The sequence below is a fragment of the Ictalurus punctatus genome, chromosome 25, assembly GCF_001660625.3.
Source record: "Ictalurus punctatus breed USDA103 chromosome 25, Coco_2.0, whole genome shotgun sequence".
NCBI classification, from domain to species: Eukaryota; Metazoa; Chordata; class Actinopteri; order Siluriformes; family Ictaluridae; genus Ictalurus; species Ictalurus punctatus.
The window spans coordinates 2,110,001-2,127,282 of NC_030440.2; the positions used below are offsets into that span (position 1 = coordinate 2,110,001).

Sequence of the window (17,282 nt, forward strand, 5' to 3'; positions counted from 1 at the left end):
CGGCCACTAGCCCGAGGCGAAACGCTGAGCTGTGTCCAACACAGCAAGGGTGTGCTCCAAACAAGTGAGCAGGTGAGCACATGGGTTTCCGGGTGAGTGAAGCGCTCTGAACTGTCCACCACGGCCAGCACGGTGATCACCTGTACCTTCAGGATTCGAAGAACCAGGAAGAGAACAGAGGAAGCGAGCTGAAGCTTTAACCATTCGCTCGCTGAAGTGTGACGTCTTCTTTCAGGTGATACCCAGGTTGACTCATGGAAAGACGTGACCAGGAGGAGGACTTTGAACCTGACGTTTGAGGATCTGACAGCTTGGAAAAGCAGGCTGAACGCTAAACACCTCCAGGACCTTTTATTTAATATTCCTTTTCCTTAAACTTTGGTCAGCCGGACTTTCCGCTAGGGACTACACCCAGATCCAGGCTGAGCCGTGTGGTTTGGCCGTATCGGGATTCCTTTTTTCCACTCGGAGTGCAGTGAAGAGATCAGTAGGGAAGACCAGCCTGCTAGTCCTCTTCTTCCATTCATACACCTTCTGGGATTTTCCCTTTGTGCCGGGAACTCCGAGATGCATCCTAGGATAAAGGTAATGGATAGAAGGCATCTGTGTCTAAGAAAGGTATCTGTGCCGTACCTATAACGGGCCGAAACGGGCAAGCGAAGTGTGTCGGATTATCGTGCAGCTCTTCGGGATATTCCGAATATTTCGAGAACGTCTCGGTCGGGACCTCGGCGTGCTTTACACCCCAGGATCTAAAAGCCCGAAAAAGTGTCTTTCCCCTTTGAAGACTGACCGTGCAGCTGTGAGGTCAGGTGACCCCTGTGTACATTTCAGGTCTTGACCCTGCTTAACCCTTCCTTCCATCTCGCGTCCCTCCCCCCCATTGTGGAGCATGAGGAAGAAGAAGCACTCGGACTCTCTGGGCAGGGAGAGGGACAAGAAGGAAAAGGCTACCTCGGTCACTCGCGCCCTCAGCTGGCTCAGCGGATCCTCGCTCTCGCTCTCGCGCCAGACCCGCAAACTGTTCCGCAGCCACAACGACCTCAACACACTCTCGCACACAGCACACCGAGACCGAGAGAAGGACGACGACGATGATGATGATGACGATTGGGTGTATGATCCCCAGCACTACCTAGGTGAGGTGATCGTGTACGTCTGTGTATCCGTTTAACTTTGTGACCTGTGTTTCAGCATTAACGAGTTCTCACGTGTCGAGCGGTCGAGAGCTATTATAACATAAGTGATTGCAGGAACTAACTCGTTTTTTCGTTGATGTAACCTCGGCGTTAAATAGATAGAAGAAGAAGCCCTTATTTGTCACGTGTACGTTACAGAAGAGTGAGAAGTCTTTCTTCGCGTATCCCAGCTCGTTGGGAAGTTGGGGTGAGAGTGCAGGGTCTGGTGAGGCAGTGTAGCCTGGAGTAGAGAGGGTTAACGGCCTTGCTCAAGGGCCCAACAGGTGTAGCTTGGCGGTGCTGGGGCTTGAACCCTCGACCTTCTGGTCTATAACCCAGAGCCGTAAACGTAATGGCGTTAAGTCATTTTTGTTGAAAAATCTTATTGTTGATTGGTTTTCTGGCCGTTTTTAGTAGGAAGTGTGTATATTATATGCGAGTGTCCTAAGGTCGTCGTCGTTCGTGTCCCTGACCGCATGAAGAGGCCAGTATAGCAGGGGGAATTTGCATCAGGATGGAAATTAGGCCGCTCTGCCTTACCTCGACACGTTCACCAAAGTCCCGAGCACATCGGGTAAAACGAAAAGTAAAGAATGGATGCATTGTTCGTGGGTTTTCCTGCAAGATGGTGTCGGTGAAATGTGCCGTACCGAAACCAGTCTGAAACCAGCACGTTTGAGCCAGTTCATTTCCTCCCGCGTCCTCCTGTCCTGCCTTGTTTTATGCACACAGCAGCTGTGTGTGTGTGTGTGAGCGAGCGAGTGAGTGTCTGAGAGTGAGTGTTTGTGTACGTTGTAAACTCCTCCGTCGTGCCTGCGGTTCCAGTCCGGGCAGGAAGTAAAGGAGTGAGATGTTTACATGCGAGGACAGAATCGGATCACCGTCCTGACTCCATGACCGGTTTTCCATTGTGTAAGTCGTTGACGCCAGTCTCTTATCTACCAGGAGGTGGCGGGGTGGTGATGGGGGTTGCGGGGGTTCACAGCGCACCGGGGTGAGTGTGCGGAAACGGGAGATGTCACCAACTGGTGGCGACGCAAGTGTTGCGAGCGCATGCCAATAAGGGGACGCTTTTCATCGTGCCCAAGCTGTAGCTACTTTCATACCCACAGCTGCAGGACCAGCACTGTGGAACATGTTCTGCACCTCAATGTACTGCATTATGCATTTACGAGCAGTGAGAAATTCCACTTAAGGTAAGCAGATTTAGATTGATATATTAATGAGAGTTAACGTGTGTGTGTGTGTGAGACATGTGGGAGTCTGTAAAGTATAAAATGGAGCGCATGTCATTTCTAAGGTCGGGTTGTAACTGGATCTCGGTTATAGATGGAAAGAACAGCACTGGGCTCACTGAGTCACTTCACACACATCATCCCGAATAATCAGGGCCACATTGTTTGGCCTTATAAAAAGAAATCCTTGTCATCTCTGTACGTGGGCAAATATTCCACTTCTCGGTTTTATTCCTTACCACTTCTTTGTGTGTGTGTGTGTGTGTATTGTTTTACACTACTGTACAGCAGTAACTCTACTCTGTCCGTAATAAGAGCCGGCGTCCGTCCTGTGTTGAAGCCACGCTGTGACCCAGTCGTGTGCATTTTGGGTTAATATCAGCGCTCTCTGATTTACGATGGCTCCTCGGCCTCGGCCTCCGACCCCTCACCTCTCACCTTCGCACGTTCCTCACCGGCTTGTTTGACTCTGAGGCGCTAAACTTGGACGGCTGTTAACGGCGTAAGGGCGTCACGTTCAGTACGTTTTAGGAAGCAGTAAATCCGATACTTTGAGTGCGCGTTTCCATCCCGTGGGCTTTCCGACCGTCCTACCCGGTCAGCCACGCGTTCCGTTGATCGCAGATCCGCCCTCGTCCGTTTAAGCTGTAGCGTTCTCCTTACGCAGTTATGTTCGGTTAAGCAGGCACGAGGAGTAGCCTTGTGGAGGGGGGTGGGTGGGGCAGTCCTTTTCGCCTTTTCGCCCGCTGTGTAGTAGGGTCGGGCACGAATTCGGACGCAGCCTGAAAGTAGCGAGCATTAAGCAGGACAGGAAGTTTCCTCTGAACTCCTGTGCATTTAGAAAACACGCAACCCTACTACTCATAACTGCCCGTAGTACTAAATTTAAACCGTGTATTTATACGACTGGCACTTCCACACACAGGCCTGGTTAAAGTGCCCTAAATGTGGCTCCGGCCCTCTTTTTAAATAGAGCCTGTAATTATGGGCTGTCAGACTCTCGTAGTAGACCCATAATTTCATAAGGCCGGTTGCTGCGCAACAGGATGTTTTTGGTGGCAGTCATGGCGGTGTGCGACTCTGTGCCGACGCCGATCCTCTGTGGTGGTGTCGGGTTCGTGTGGCAGCGCCAGTCCTCAGATCCATGTGGCAGGGTAACAGATTGTGTGACCTTTTCCTGAAAGTGCTGAATTTGAATGGTACTGATAAGTTTGTGTAGTGTTGTGACCGGTTTGTGTGACAGTGCTTAGCTTTTTTGGAACCGCTAACGTGGTATGGGCTTTTCCCTAATTACTGAGGCAGTGCAGGACTTAGTAATGTAGGAGCGCTAATTCTCTGTGGCAGCGCTGAACCTCAGTGACGGTACCGTTTCTTTGTGCCACTGTTTAACCTCTGTGGCAGCGCTGATTCTGTGTGGCAGCGCTAATTCTGTGTGGCAGCGCTAATCCTCTGTGGCAGCATTCAGCTTCGGTGACGGTACTGATTCTTTGTGGCACTGCTTAACCTTTGTGGCAGTATTGATTCTCTATGGCAGTGCTAATCTTATGTCGCAGTGCTGATACTCTGTGGCAGTACAGTTTCTCTGTGGCAGCGCTGATCCTAGTGGCAGCATCGATCCTCTGTGGCAGTACAGTTTCTCTGTGGCAGCGCTGATCCTCAGTGGCAGCATCGATCCTCTTGGCAGTACAGTTTCTCTGTGGCAGCGCTGATCCTCAGTGGCAGCATCGATCCTCTTGGCAGTACAGTTTCTCTGTTGCAGCGCTGATCCTCAGTGGCAGCATCGATCCTCTGTGACAGTACAGTTTCTCTGTGGCAGCGCTGATCCTAGTGGCAGCATCGATCCTCTGTGACAGTACAGTTTCTCTGTGGCAGCGCTGATCCTCAGTGGCAGCATCGATCCTCTGTGACAGTACAGTTTCTCTGTGGCAGCGCTCATCCTAGTGGCAGCATCGATCCTCTGTGACAGTACAGTTTCTCTGTGGCAGCGCTGATCCTCAGTGGCAGCATCGATCCTCTGTGACAGTACAGTTTCTCTGTGGCAGTGCTGATCCTCAGTGGCAGCATCGATCCTCTTGGCAGTACAGTTTCTCTGTTGCAGCACTGATCCTCAGTGGCAGCATCGATCCTCTTGGCAGTACAGTTTCTCTGTGGCAGCGCTGATCCTCAGTGGCAGCATCGATCCTCTTGGCAGTACAGTTTCTCTGTGCGCTCCATAGTCTCCATCAAAAACCTAATCTCACGCTAGGCTTTGCTCACCACGCCCATCCGGTGCAGCCCTGGCTGTCGGCCAGCATTACTGCAATTCCAGAAAACCATATTATTATCTGTTTCCCAGCATAATGAGACAACATAGTGTTGCACAATGAAGGTGAGCTGCATCTTAACACACGGGTGTATATTCCATGCGGATGTAAAGTTACCTGTGCTGTCTGTCTTATGTTTTCCGGCATTTGTTTATTGTTTCCTGCTTTCATTGTGAATGTACCTGCTAACAAAGACGCGCTATTCATAACGGCTTATAGCACTTTGAACACAATTGTTATTTATGGATGAATATATAATTCAATAATCTCTCTCTCTCTCTCTCTCTTTCGTTCTGCTGTCTGGATCATTTTCAGGTAAGTTAATCTCTCTCTCAGTCTTCCATATAATCTCATCTGTCCAGTTAAAAGCCTTTATATCCAAAGACAAAAAATATCACGACGCTTTCAGGGATGATCCTGAGGTTTCGGACAACGTTTACAACCGTTCATCTTGGATGAAATCGGCTTACTGTAAGAACGTTAGGGATTCCTAAACTATCTGAACCGAAAGAGACTAGTTGTTTTGATACCGAATACTCGGGCTTCTTTGTTTGGATCCACCGAGGTCGGCTCCGATAAGCTCCCTGCCGTGGCTTGCCTCTGCATGCAGATATATAGTATCTGATCAGAAATCGCAGGGTGTACCGTACGTTCACTTCACATCACGTCACGTCACGCTGTGCAGGTTATACGTGCATTCTTACCGTATCTGTCCCCAGTAAGACAAGCTACAACAATATGACAGAATTTTGTACGCGGACATCATGTCCCGCTGTTTATCTCTACTCTCTACTGTCTTCAGACTTATGAGGCACGTCAAGCAGAATCCTGGCGTTTTCGTTTCGTGTCATAAAAGTACGCAGCAGGGTTTTCACAATAACCCGCGTCACGTCGCGTCGTGTCTGTGACGATCCCACGAACTGAAGAGTATCAGTCAGGGTCCGGTGTGCATATGAATAGGTATTCATTGGGGCGCCAATAATTGTGGCACACGTATATTTGACAAAGGTATTTTGATAAACCTGTGTTGCGTTTGGAATCGTTTGATCTCCGTGAGAGCGGAGTATTTTTGTGAATTCTATTAAACAAAAGGTTGAACCAGAAAGACAATGTTTTTTTCACAGCCTCGTTTGCTGATATTTAGCAAGGGTGCCAATATTAACGGAGGGCGCTGTATGTGGCAGTCTGGGAAATCCCGTCAGATGTCGGGGGTGGGGGGTTTGAATTCTGTCAAACAGTCCAAACTGTGAAATATTTTCCCAAAGTTTTGTCCAAGATGTGATTTGTTTGTTTGTTTGTTTGTTTGTTTATTATTTTCAGCAGAACGACACGGACATGTTTTTACTTCCTGTGTGAAAACGTCGGATAAGGAGCGGTGCACAGACGTGTCCGAGACGTCGCTAGCTACGTCAGTCATCCATCACACCGAGGCTCGGGGTTCGATCGAGCTGTCGGAGTCCTCCGTGTGCTGTGATGAATCACGAGTCTAATGGGTTCATTTTGCAATCCGATACGGACTCGCAAAGAGTCACGACTCGGTGGAATCTTTCAATAATTCAGATCCGTGCGAAAGAGAAGCGCGTCTCAGTTCGGTAGTCTGAGTTATGAGTCAGAGCTGTGTAGTAGGGAAATGCCAGAATTTGACGTGAAGGGTTTTCCCAGACCACCACACACACACACACACACACACACACACACACACACACACATATATCAGCTGGTATATCTGCTACATGACCTCAGCTGATGGAGATTTCTGATAACATGGGTTTGAATCTTTTCAGTTTTATTGTGTGTGTGTGTGTGTGTGTGTGTGTGTGTGTGTGTGTGTGTGTGTGTGTGTGTGTGTGTAAGTGTTGGGGACTTATGCTATATCACAGTGATGTTTGGCAGAGACAAACCTGTGTTCTGTTCTGAAACTGTTGACTGGGTTGAACATCCTCACAGCAACAAACGTCATTGTGTGTGTGTGTGTGTGTGTGTGTGTGTGAGGGAGAGGGGAAGAGGGAGAGATATCAGGTGGGAGTGTCTTTGGGAAATGGGAAACGAGAACGAACCGAAGCAGTGAATCAGTGAGGTGTGTGTGTGTGTGTGTGTGTGTGTGTGAGTGGTTGAATATGTCCCCTCTGTCAGCAACGAGCAAGAGCCATGTCCTGTGTGAGCAGTAAGTCTGTGGCTGTGTCTCAAATCATGGACAGAATAGACTTCTTTGGTTGCTTTACATCCAGTCAGTTGAATTAGGGGTGTGTGTGTGTGTGTGTGTGTGTGTGTGTGTGTCAGCTGCTGACAGTTGTTGCACATGTGGTGTAGTGTTTCTGCACAGCTGCTCCTCATGTAGCAGCTCGTTCCCTCTCTCCTGTGTGTGTGTGTGTGTGTGTGTGTGTGTGTGTGTGTGTGTGTGTGTTTATTTAGCCAGTGAAACTTTTTAAGGAAATCGTTCGGACCTTTTCATTTAGCACCGGAGCTGCTGAGATGTTCGAGACGTTTACTTAATGACACGGACTTCACCAGCCTAAAACTCCCCTCAGCTCATGCCGGTGACTGAAGAACTGCCCCCGAGTCACGGACAGACACGTTCCGTGTCGATCCTGCCTGAACGGAGCCGACACTCCGAAGCAGATGTTCGGAATGATGATCTGTGGATGATCCAACATGGACACTCTAAAGATCCGCACTTCTCAAACACCTTGCCTGTTTACGACCTTGCTTCAGTGGATAATCTCACCTGGAAGCTGTCGATTGGTACCTAAGAAGTGCTTCTTTAGTCATCGAGACTGTCTCGTGGACATCTCAGGACTATAAGCGCATACCGAACGTCTCAACCTGCCAAGCTGCTACCGTTGGGCCCGTGTTCGACCCACTGCTCGGTCGTATAAACGAGACGGACGTAAGGGCGAATGCCGCGAATGTCAGTGTAATAAATAACTTATAATCCCACTAATCTCGCATTACTCAGAAGAGAACGGGTGCCGCTTGGACTCCGGTTCCTCGTCCGGTGCGTCCTCGTGTCGTCCCGGGGAGTTTTCCCTCGCCACAGAACTTTTTGACGATATTCTGGATATTTTTTTTTTTTTTGTTGAGATGCACCTGTATACGTCTACGGATGAGAGCTGGTGTGCGATGCGACTGACCAGCAGAGGGAGCTGTTGCTGTTTCATCGCTGCCTCTCCAGGTCCCGTCACAGGTTTTACACAGGGTTACGTTTGTGAAGTAATACTTGTTAGGTGCAAGCGCAGAGCTACGCCTCGCCGTGGACGCGAACGTATCGCGGGGCCGTGCAGACGTGCGTCTCGGCAGGGCTGCAGAACGTAACGCCGTAATCAGATTGAATTTAGATTAGTCCAGGTGATAATGGAGGAATATTTAAGGAAGAGCTTAAATCTAGAGCACACCGGCTTTTAAAGTGTTTTCTTATCGGAGTACGGCTCACGCGAGACGTTATACACTCGCAGCTCGGCCAGGGTGAGACCCGCGTTCTGACGTTCTCACGTTAAAGTTCTCTGAATCACGAGTTTGTGAGATTTTTTATTTATTTATTTTTTTTAGATCCAAACCCAGACTAGATTTTCTTTTAAAGCTGGGTTTATTTTAGCAGAAGAGGGTCAGTGATGTAAATTTTAGGTCTTTGTCTTGCTGATTGTATTTGTGTGTGTGTGTGTGTGTGTGAAGAGGGGCAAGGGCAGTTAATCTGGGTTAAGAGATTAGCCCTGGACAGGACCAGAAAGAGGCTGACCAGCGTGCACTGGGACAGAGAGGCTGATCGTCAGCCGTGATCCCAGCGTAAGGAGCACACGGACAGAGACGTAGAGGCGAGACGTAGAGGTTCCGCTATTTTCGGAACGCGCGTGCGGTTTGGAGTAGCCGCTGTTTGTTTCGGAGATGCCGGTTTGCGTGTAACCTGACACTCCGTGCACTGGCCTCTTTGTTTAGCCAGATCGATTCCATTCAAGCGAACAGAGAGAGAGGGGAGGAGGAGGAGGGTTCATCTTTTGGAGGCTGCAGTAAGCAGGATCTTAAAGAAGGGTCCCTGGTGGGATGTTTATCCAGCTCCTGCTGCCTTCACTCTAGAGTGAGTAGGGGGTAGTTGTGGAAGGCGGTGAGGTGGGTGAGAGGGTGGGGAAGAGGCAGGAGGAGCTGAGCATTAGGACCACCCCCAGGCCTCGGGAACCTGCAGCACTCTAACAAACGTGCTGTCTGATCTTACAAGGCCTGCTATGAGGAGAGTCACGCCAAGCCACCCAGTGCCAGACAGAATATGGGCAACGCTCAGCCCCTACCTCAGTGCCAGGCTCGGAAGGTGGGCAGCACCTGTAGCCCCCGACCCGAGGGCGGCGTCTACCGCCGAATGCTGACCTCCAGAGTCCACCAGAGACGCGAGTCACTGTGGACCGACAAACCCATTCTGAGAGCGGCGCGCAGAGGAGAGCAGGAGCGTCCACTCAGACGCGCTCAGTCCTGCCGAGAGAGGAGATCCAGGTCCTGCTTTCACCGTGAGTGCTTCCGATACCGGGAGAGCGTTACGGGGTTTTAAATAGAACAAACACACGCTCTTTTTGACCATCTTCTTTCCATGGCGTTTCTTTTCGGGACTTTTTGGGAGTAGAATCACTAGTCAAGATCTCGTCGTGTCGTCGTCCAATGTACTCCTCCGTCATTTCACACCGTAACGAGTTCGCGTGATGTGTTCAAACATACCGCACAGGAGAGCCCGCTTCGTTTCGAAAATCCAGCTTTCGGACCCGACCCGACGTCACGCACGCCTGTCCGTACGAGTCACGGAGAATCGGATCTGCGGTGCAGATTATATTATATAATTATATTATATAGGTGATAGTAGTCCCAGTTCTGATTACAGCATCGTGAGATGAATCTAATCTGTACAGAGTGTGTGCATTTTCCGCTACATTAAATAGAACCGAAACGCTGAAGATGATATTTTTTGCCGTCACTCGTTTTTAATTAGCGTAACATCTGTGTTTGTGAATTTTTATCCGTTTTTTTTTTCTTTCTTCTTCTTCATCGTTGCGTGCGGTGTGAATGCTTCGGTGAACGCTCTTCCACCCACGCACAGATTGTGCCGATCTGACCTTTAACCTTTTAGAATAGTGCCCGAGACCCTCCGGTTTAACCCCTCCAAGGCCTCGTCCCATCCTCTTTCCCATAAGGAGAGATTCATTCACTCAGAGGAGGTTTATCGATCCCTGATAGCAGCGCACACCAGGGCTGGACGCCGGCCATCCGTGATCGACCGAGTTCCAGTTCTCTCTTAACGTGAAGTACGAAAGCTGAAACGTCGACGGTCACGCGTGAGCCCGGGAATGGAGACGTGTCTGTTTCAAGGCGAGCTACCGTAGTGAGGTCATGCGTGTCGTCGTCGCTACGTTTGCCGGTATGGAGCGCGTAAGAGGATGTGTAAAAGTACTTTCGGGATTTTTCCTCTCGCCGCTGATGAAAGTTGCGTTCTGATAAACGTGCTTTTCGGGACCCGGGACAGATGGTGGTGACTATAGGCTGGTACATACTTGACGCGTCAAGAAGTAGCGGTCCGAGGGGCATTGTTCACGCCCTCGCCCAAATATCCTATACGTCTGAGAGATTACAAGCGGCACCCACTAGATGGCACATCAGAGTCGTAACACCCCGGTCCGCGTGAACCGTCACGTTTACCGATTTCGTACACGGAGACGTTACACACGCCGGCCGACTCGGGCCTTCCTTTGAAAGCGTTCTGCCGTCGTCGTGATTGTTGTCACGGGCTGCGTCTCTGACCTCAAGAACTCCGACCTTGCGCCCCAACGTACCGGTCTAGAAAATCCAGACGACCGAATCGCAGACCGATCCGCTCTCTCTCCGCAGACTACATGAGGAGAACGGGTCAGCGTTAGTGCTTAATAACGGTTCAGACTGGTACACACGTGTGAGATTTGCGACACGATGCTAGGTCGTGCGATCCTATATCCCCCAGTATTTACGCTGGTACCGCACGACGTGTATGTGTAGGCTCTGACGTGATTTATCCGTTTTATGCTACAGCAGTTTGCCCGTGCTAACAAATGCGTATGTATTAAAGACACATTTTATCCATTAATAAGTGCACCGTCTAACATCCTGAAGATTTCCCCAATGTCTGACAACACGGTTCTAGCTTAACCTCCGTTACAGAGTGCTGACCGAGTCGATGTGGATAGTCGGTATGGTAATCCTATTCTATTCCGGTGGGACGTGCAGACGGGGCGGCTCGGCGCGTCTGTCTCGCACTAGTCTGAGCTAATACTCTGTGACAGTGCGAGATGCCGCACAGCTCCTTACTGTAGTGTGTCCTGAATAAACCAGCTTCCCAGTGTGGGCTTATTACCGACACTCATGGACACTCGTGACATTTCCACATTGTTTCTCGGCATTCGTCTTGGACTATTCGTGTGTGTGTAGACGCGTGAGCTCGACGGTTTGAGACGCAGAGCAGGTGTTTTTATAGATGTTCTCTAAGCCCCTATCAGGCATTCTGACTGGTGGAGGCTTGTCCTCCTGCAGTATCTCTCAGGGGACGGACAGGGACACCTCAGAAATGCAGCTTTCCGTCGTCTCTCACGGATGAAAAACGATTCTTAAAGCCCACGCTATTAAAAACGAGTCGCTCGGAGTGGGGCAGGACAGCAACGCCTCTCCCCATCACTTCCCCTCTCGTCTTGTTTAGGGTTTATACGTTCATATTTAACGACGAGCCGTCTTTGCTATTCAAGTGGTAGTGAGGTTAAATAGTAGAAGTGAAAGCGCAGCACTGATCTCGTCATGCTGCCCCGTGTGGCACTCCTGGGCAGGGAGTGGAGGAGGGTAGGTGCACCTCAGCAATCGGTCGCCTTTCCTATTGTTGGCGCCAGGCTTAAACTGTGAGAGGAGCGGTGGGGGAGCTCCGACCCCTTGCCGAGAAGGGCTGAAAAGAAATTCCTGGTCTTTTGCTTTGCCTGACTAACTCTCGCAGTTTTAGTTAAGCACCGTGACAAAAGTGTATTGTTCCACGGTGCCTCCTGCAGCCTCTCACCCAGCTCCATGTCCCCTACTGGAACCATGGTCAGGACAAAAGACAAAGCAAGCTTGAATTTTTACCTCTCTCGCCAAGGACAGGTGGATTTCCATAATCTCGACAAGCTCACTCTGTTTCTCAGCAGTATGTCCCTGTGTCCCTACATCAATGGGACGCCGGTAGACATTTTCAAGTAGTATTCCCCTTGGAGGTCGAGCAAGACTGCGAAGGTCTATTTTCCTTAAACCGTTACTTGTTGCAAAACGGCTGCGTGTCTAATTTTCATGCACAAATATCGCAAACAGGTTTGGGCATAAATTAGATATCGTTAAATGAATGAGAAATATACAGTTGCTTGGAAGATGGTTTTAATAGGGGCTGGCAACCGGCAGACCCAGCAAAGTATTCCAGTGGTTTGAACCAAGTTATTGTCGGGGGGGGGGGACTGTCGCAGAGCTGATAAATGTACTTTTTGGCCCCCCCCCCCCCCCTCCCAAAATCCCCATGGGAGCCATCAGTTATTGAGCGTTATCACACACCGGAGCTCATTCCTGTTCACGGTTTCCTCTGGGACATTTTCTAGCGTCTCGTGATCGAATAATTCCGTAATCGAATCTTGTTTCGACCGTGTGGTCGGTTAGGCGTGCGTGCTGACTAAAACGTCTGGTCCAGCGCTAACCCCGTCACCTTCTCGCCCCTCCATCACGGTTAGCGTGAGCGTAATCGAGTCCTGGTTAATTTAGTTACGGCTCTGATTGGACGTCCTCTTCCATCACGGCGTCAGTAATCGAGTTGTACTCGGCAGACGAGTCTCTCCGGGGGACTTTGGATCTGAAGTCATTTCATTCGAAGGCGTGTGTGTCCAGCACACGGAGCAGCTGGGTTCAGATCCCGGGGACAGATGGACGGCATCACTGTTCACCTAGTCCGGTTTTCAGACGCGCGCGTGTTTGCGGCAGTCGAAGTAGATGGTGATTCACGCTGTACGCTTCTTATCCGCCTTATAACCTGTTTGCTGTGTGTTTCCCTCCCACTATTGTTCTTCATCAGTGCGATAAGATAACGTTGGTTCTGGATTTTTTTTGGAAGTCTTCACTGCCCTCTGCTGCTCATCAGTGTGTGATGAAAGACATCATTGTCTCGGTAAAGCTACCAGGCAGTACTGTCGCACCGTGCTCTCCGTCCGTCACGATCCTTCCTTCAGCACCGCACTCTCAGATGTCTGTTGCTGATAAACTCTGACGCAGCTGGAGGCTCGGCGTTGAGTTTTACGCTCCCAGTATGGACAGACATCAGGTTTCAGGTGCTTCTGACGTGTACAGTGTAAACCTCTATTCGAATAAAGTATTAACGGTGGCGGAGACGAAAAGGAGTGAAGACTAGAGGAAAGGTGGGGTAAACAAGGTATCGGGGGTATTTTCGCTGTGAAATGAAAGGGGACGCGCGGCGCGTTTTTAAGTGCTGCTTATCATTCTCTGGTGCTAATGGACTAGTATCGTCATGGCAACGTGTACTTCAGGCCAGCCATCCCATCACGGTAAAATGATTAGGATGGCGCTGCGCTGTCCACTCACACACACGGGGAGAACACCAGCTCTGGAGGTTGAGAACAGTGCTGTCTCGGAGAAAGGTGTATGCTAGTGATAAATGAAAGGAAAACATCTGCGGGAGGTATTTTACTGGCATGGTCGAGTCCATTTGCCACCCAGATCCCACCCCAATTAAACACGCGTGAGAGATTTTGGAGTGCTGTGTTAGCCACCACCATCATCAAAACCCCAGTCGAGGGAATATCTTTCGAAAGAATGATATCCATCCCTCCGGTACAGGTCCCGAGCCGAACACTTTACTAGCGAACGTTTGTTCCGTTAAATTCGTTAACGTCCTGTTTTGCTTTTTGAACGTTTCTGTACGTACTGCGGCTGTGGATCGGGTGGTAGAGCGGGTCGTCCACTGATCGTAGGGTCGGCGGTTCGATTCCCGGCCCACGTGACTCCACATACCGAAGTGTCCTTGGGTCCTTGGCAGCTCTGCTACCATTGGTGTGTGTGTGTGTGTGTGTGTGTGTGTGTGTGAATGGGTGAATGAGACACAGTGTAAAGCGCTTTGGATAAAAGCGCTCTATAAGTGCAGAGCATTTATGTACAGGTTTGTGTTAACTGTGGTTACCGTGTAGCTCCATGTGGTGTTCGAGGTGTTAGTCACTAGGTGGGGCCAGTAATCAAAAGGAATGATGAGAAAGATTCGAGCCTTTAATATCAGCCTGATATCACAAAGATCTGGGTGTTATATGCTTCATTCATGTTCATTGATTTGACATTTTCCCTACACACTTTTTTTTTTTTTTTTTAAACTATACACACACACTATACGGCTACATTTTTTCAACATTATACTCACTGAATATAGATGAATAAAAATGTGCTAAAACAGTCCAGATGTCTGGGACAAAACAATGCGAACACCGCATCAAACTGAAATAGTGTTCAAACTGTATAATATATATGATGATTGTTTGCATTTTATTTAATAGTTAAATACACTAGGACAGTGGTTTTCAAAGTGGGGGCCGCTGTCCCCTCGGGGGCCACCAGGGGGCGCCTGGGGGGCCTCAACAATTTGGTGTGAAATATAAATTCTCACTCTCAGACAACCGCGCACACACACACAATCAATTCCTAATGTAATGTAAAGAGGTAATTATTAATAATAAAAAAGGGGGATATATTCAGAACTCTTTATTTTTAATGTGTTTTAAAGACATCTTGCAAAAGGGGGCCTCGGTAAAATGTTAATGCCATTCGGGCGGCCTTGCCCTGGAAAAGTTTGGGAACCCCTGGTCTAGGATATGTTACAGAGACACATGTTACAGGGCTGCAAACCTGGGGTAGTGTTCTCCTGAGCAGCTGTGCTTTCACCGCTCGCTACCTCGCACAGATATTCGAAGGTATCGTTTAATTTATTTACAAGGACGTGCGCCCCTGTAGCGTTACCGGAAATCAATAAATGTAACGTTAATAAGTGTTCTCTAACGTTCGATTCAACCGAACTGAACCCGATCGGATCAGATTCAGAAGTACCGAATCATCGTTACTCGATTCATTCGATCGTGTACGAATCTCATTACATTTCGAGATGTGTGTCGGATCTTCCGGAGGAGGGAGAGTCGCACTCATCATTCGTACAACATCGCGCTCGGCGTTTTATACTCGAAAGAGGAACGAGGAACAATGGAGGCTTTTTTAATCGCTTTATTTGCTCAGTGAATTATCGACACTCCTCTGGGTGCTATTAGGAAACAGATGAACCTTATCAGATCTGGACCAGGACGTGCTCGGTTGCTGGATGTTTACTTCGCTATAGTTCATTCCTTCTGAAATGCCTCATTATGAATGTGAATGGCGCCGACGAGGCAGGAGAGAGCGTGAGCGGTCTTTTATAAGACCGTTCTTAAAGCGGTACTTTTATGACCGCTGGCTGTTAAAGGAGGGAACGCTGGGATATGGTTATAATAAACCTCAAGCCCCTGACGCAAAGTCAGTACCTGGATGGTTTACCGATCCTGGTAGAGTTTTTAAAGTTTGGATCCGTGGACACCTCGTCAGCTAATATTGCCCACAATTCCTCGCGAGAAGCGTTTGAGAGTTGTTTTGCTTTGGGGAATTCACAATGGGTCTGTGGTCGTTAATATGGCGTTAAGGTGTGTAGTGTTGGCATGGCAGCTGTCCTGCAGATCTTCACCATTAAAGCGCTGTTGATCTGAGTGTGGGCGGAGCTTAGACATACTGAGCACCACTGTGGAGACAGCAAGATCATTATCTCCTGTGGTCCTGTGTCATGGATATAGCGTACGCCCAGGTGCGTGTCAGCACCAGTGTGCTTCTGTTAACGATCGACGTGACGATCTCTGTCTCAGTACGACATCGTGGCGTTTCCACAGCAGCCGTGACTCCGGTATCTCTGCGGATGCGATCTGCACGGAGAGAAATTTCCTAAACTTCCACTCTGTCATGTATAAGGGTTTAGAGCAAGTCCGCTGGGAGATCTGCTTTTTAAAACAGTTTGCCGGTTGCTTCTTGAAGGAACGTGTTTGTTGTTTTTTTTGTACCCAGTGTGCATCGTGACTCTCAAACACGCACGTCCTGAATGTGTGCGTACGAATATGCAAGCAACGGTGTTTACTGTCAGAGTAATCAAATTTACATGCGTAAATAATGATGAACCTCTTCCAATCGGAATCGTTCAGGGTTCAGAACAGCTTTGAGTAAGCTAGAACCTTTAACTAGCTAAAGAAGCGCTAACAGTAGGCTACACGACTGTAACCCAGTCCTCTCTGTTGACCATATGACCACTCGGTCTGTCGCGGTTTGAAAAGTTCACGTCACAGTGAGCTAGTCTAATTCACGCCATATGCGGAATTACTACAACCTCAACAGCTGGGAAAAGCATTCAAATTCCCCTCTGAAAACTGATTTACAGTCTTCAGTTCAGAAGTTTACTGACTTACAACTGACACAAACGTGTAACGCGAAGACAGCTATATGCTAATGTTAGTGGAACGCTATATGCTAATGTTAGTGGAACGCTATATGCTAATGTTAGTTGAACCCTATATGCTAATGTTAGTTGAACCCTATATGCTAATGTCAGTTGAACGCACTATGCTAATGTTAGTTGAACGCTATATGCTAATGTTAGTTGAATGCTATATGCTAATGTTAGTTGAACGCACTATGCTAATGTTAGTTGAACCCTATATGCTAATGTTAGTTGAACCCTATATGCTAATGTCAGTTGAACGCACTATGCTAATGTTAGTTGAACGCTATATGCTAATGTTAGTTGAATGCTATATGCTAATGTTAGTTGAACGCACTATGCTAATGTTAGTTGAACCCTATATGCTAATGTTAGTTGAACCCTATATGCTAATGTCAGTTGAACGCACTATGCTAATGTTAGTTGAACGCTATATGCTAATGTTAGTTGAATGCTATATGCTAATGTTAGTTGAACGCACTATGCTAATGTTAGTTGAACGCTATATGTTAGTTAGTTGAACGCTATATGCTAATGTTAGTTGAACGCTATGCTAATGTTAGTTGAATGCACTATGCTAATGTTAGTTGAACACTATATGCTAATGTTAGTTGAACGCTATATGTTAGTAAGTTGAACACTATATGCTAATGTTAGTTGAACTCTATATGCTAATGTTAGTTGAACGCTATATGCTAATGTTGGTTGAATGCACTATGCTAATGTTAGTTGAACGCTATATGCTAATGTTAGTTGAACGCTATATGCTAATGTTAGTTGAATGCACTATGCTAATGTTAGTTGAACGCTATATGCTAATGTTAGTTGAACGCTATGCTAATGTTAGTTGAACGCTATGTTAGTTGAATGCACTATGTTGTTAGTTGAACACTATATGCTAATGTTAGTTGAACTCTATATGCTAATGTTAGTTGAACGCTATGCTAATGTTAGTTGAACGCTATGTTAGTTGAATGCACTATGTTGTTAGTTGAACACTATATGC

At 48.2% G+C, this 17,282-nt stretch overlaps 1 protein-coding gene across 4 annotated transcripts in view; it reads left to right on the forward strand.

Moving 5' to 3' along the window:
* The window catches only part of nhsl1b (NHS-like 1b), an 85,916-nt gene that overhangs the window by 37,079 nt on the left and 31,555 nt on the right, over positions 1-17,282 (forward strand). Inside the window, exon 1 of one of the 4 annotated variants that reach the window (XM_017455796.3) lies at positions 1-1,139. This exon is cut by the window's left edge and continues 296 nt beyond it. The exons of the other annotated variants lie outside the window; for them this stretch is intronic. Within the exon in view, the coding sequence (XP_017311285.1) occupies positions 893-1,139 (247 nt within the window). The 5' untranslated portion in view covers positions 1-892. The remainder of the gene's footprint in view (positions 1,140-17,282) is intronic. 4 annotated transcript variants of the gene reach the window in all.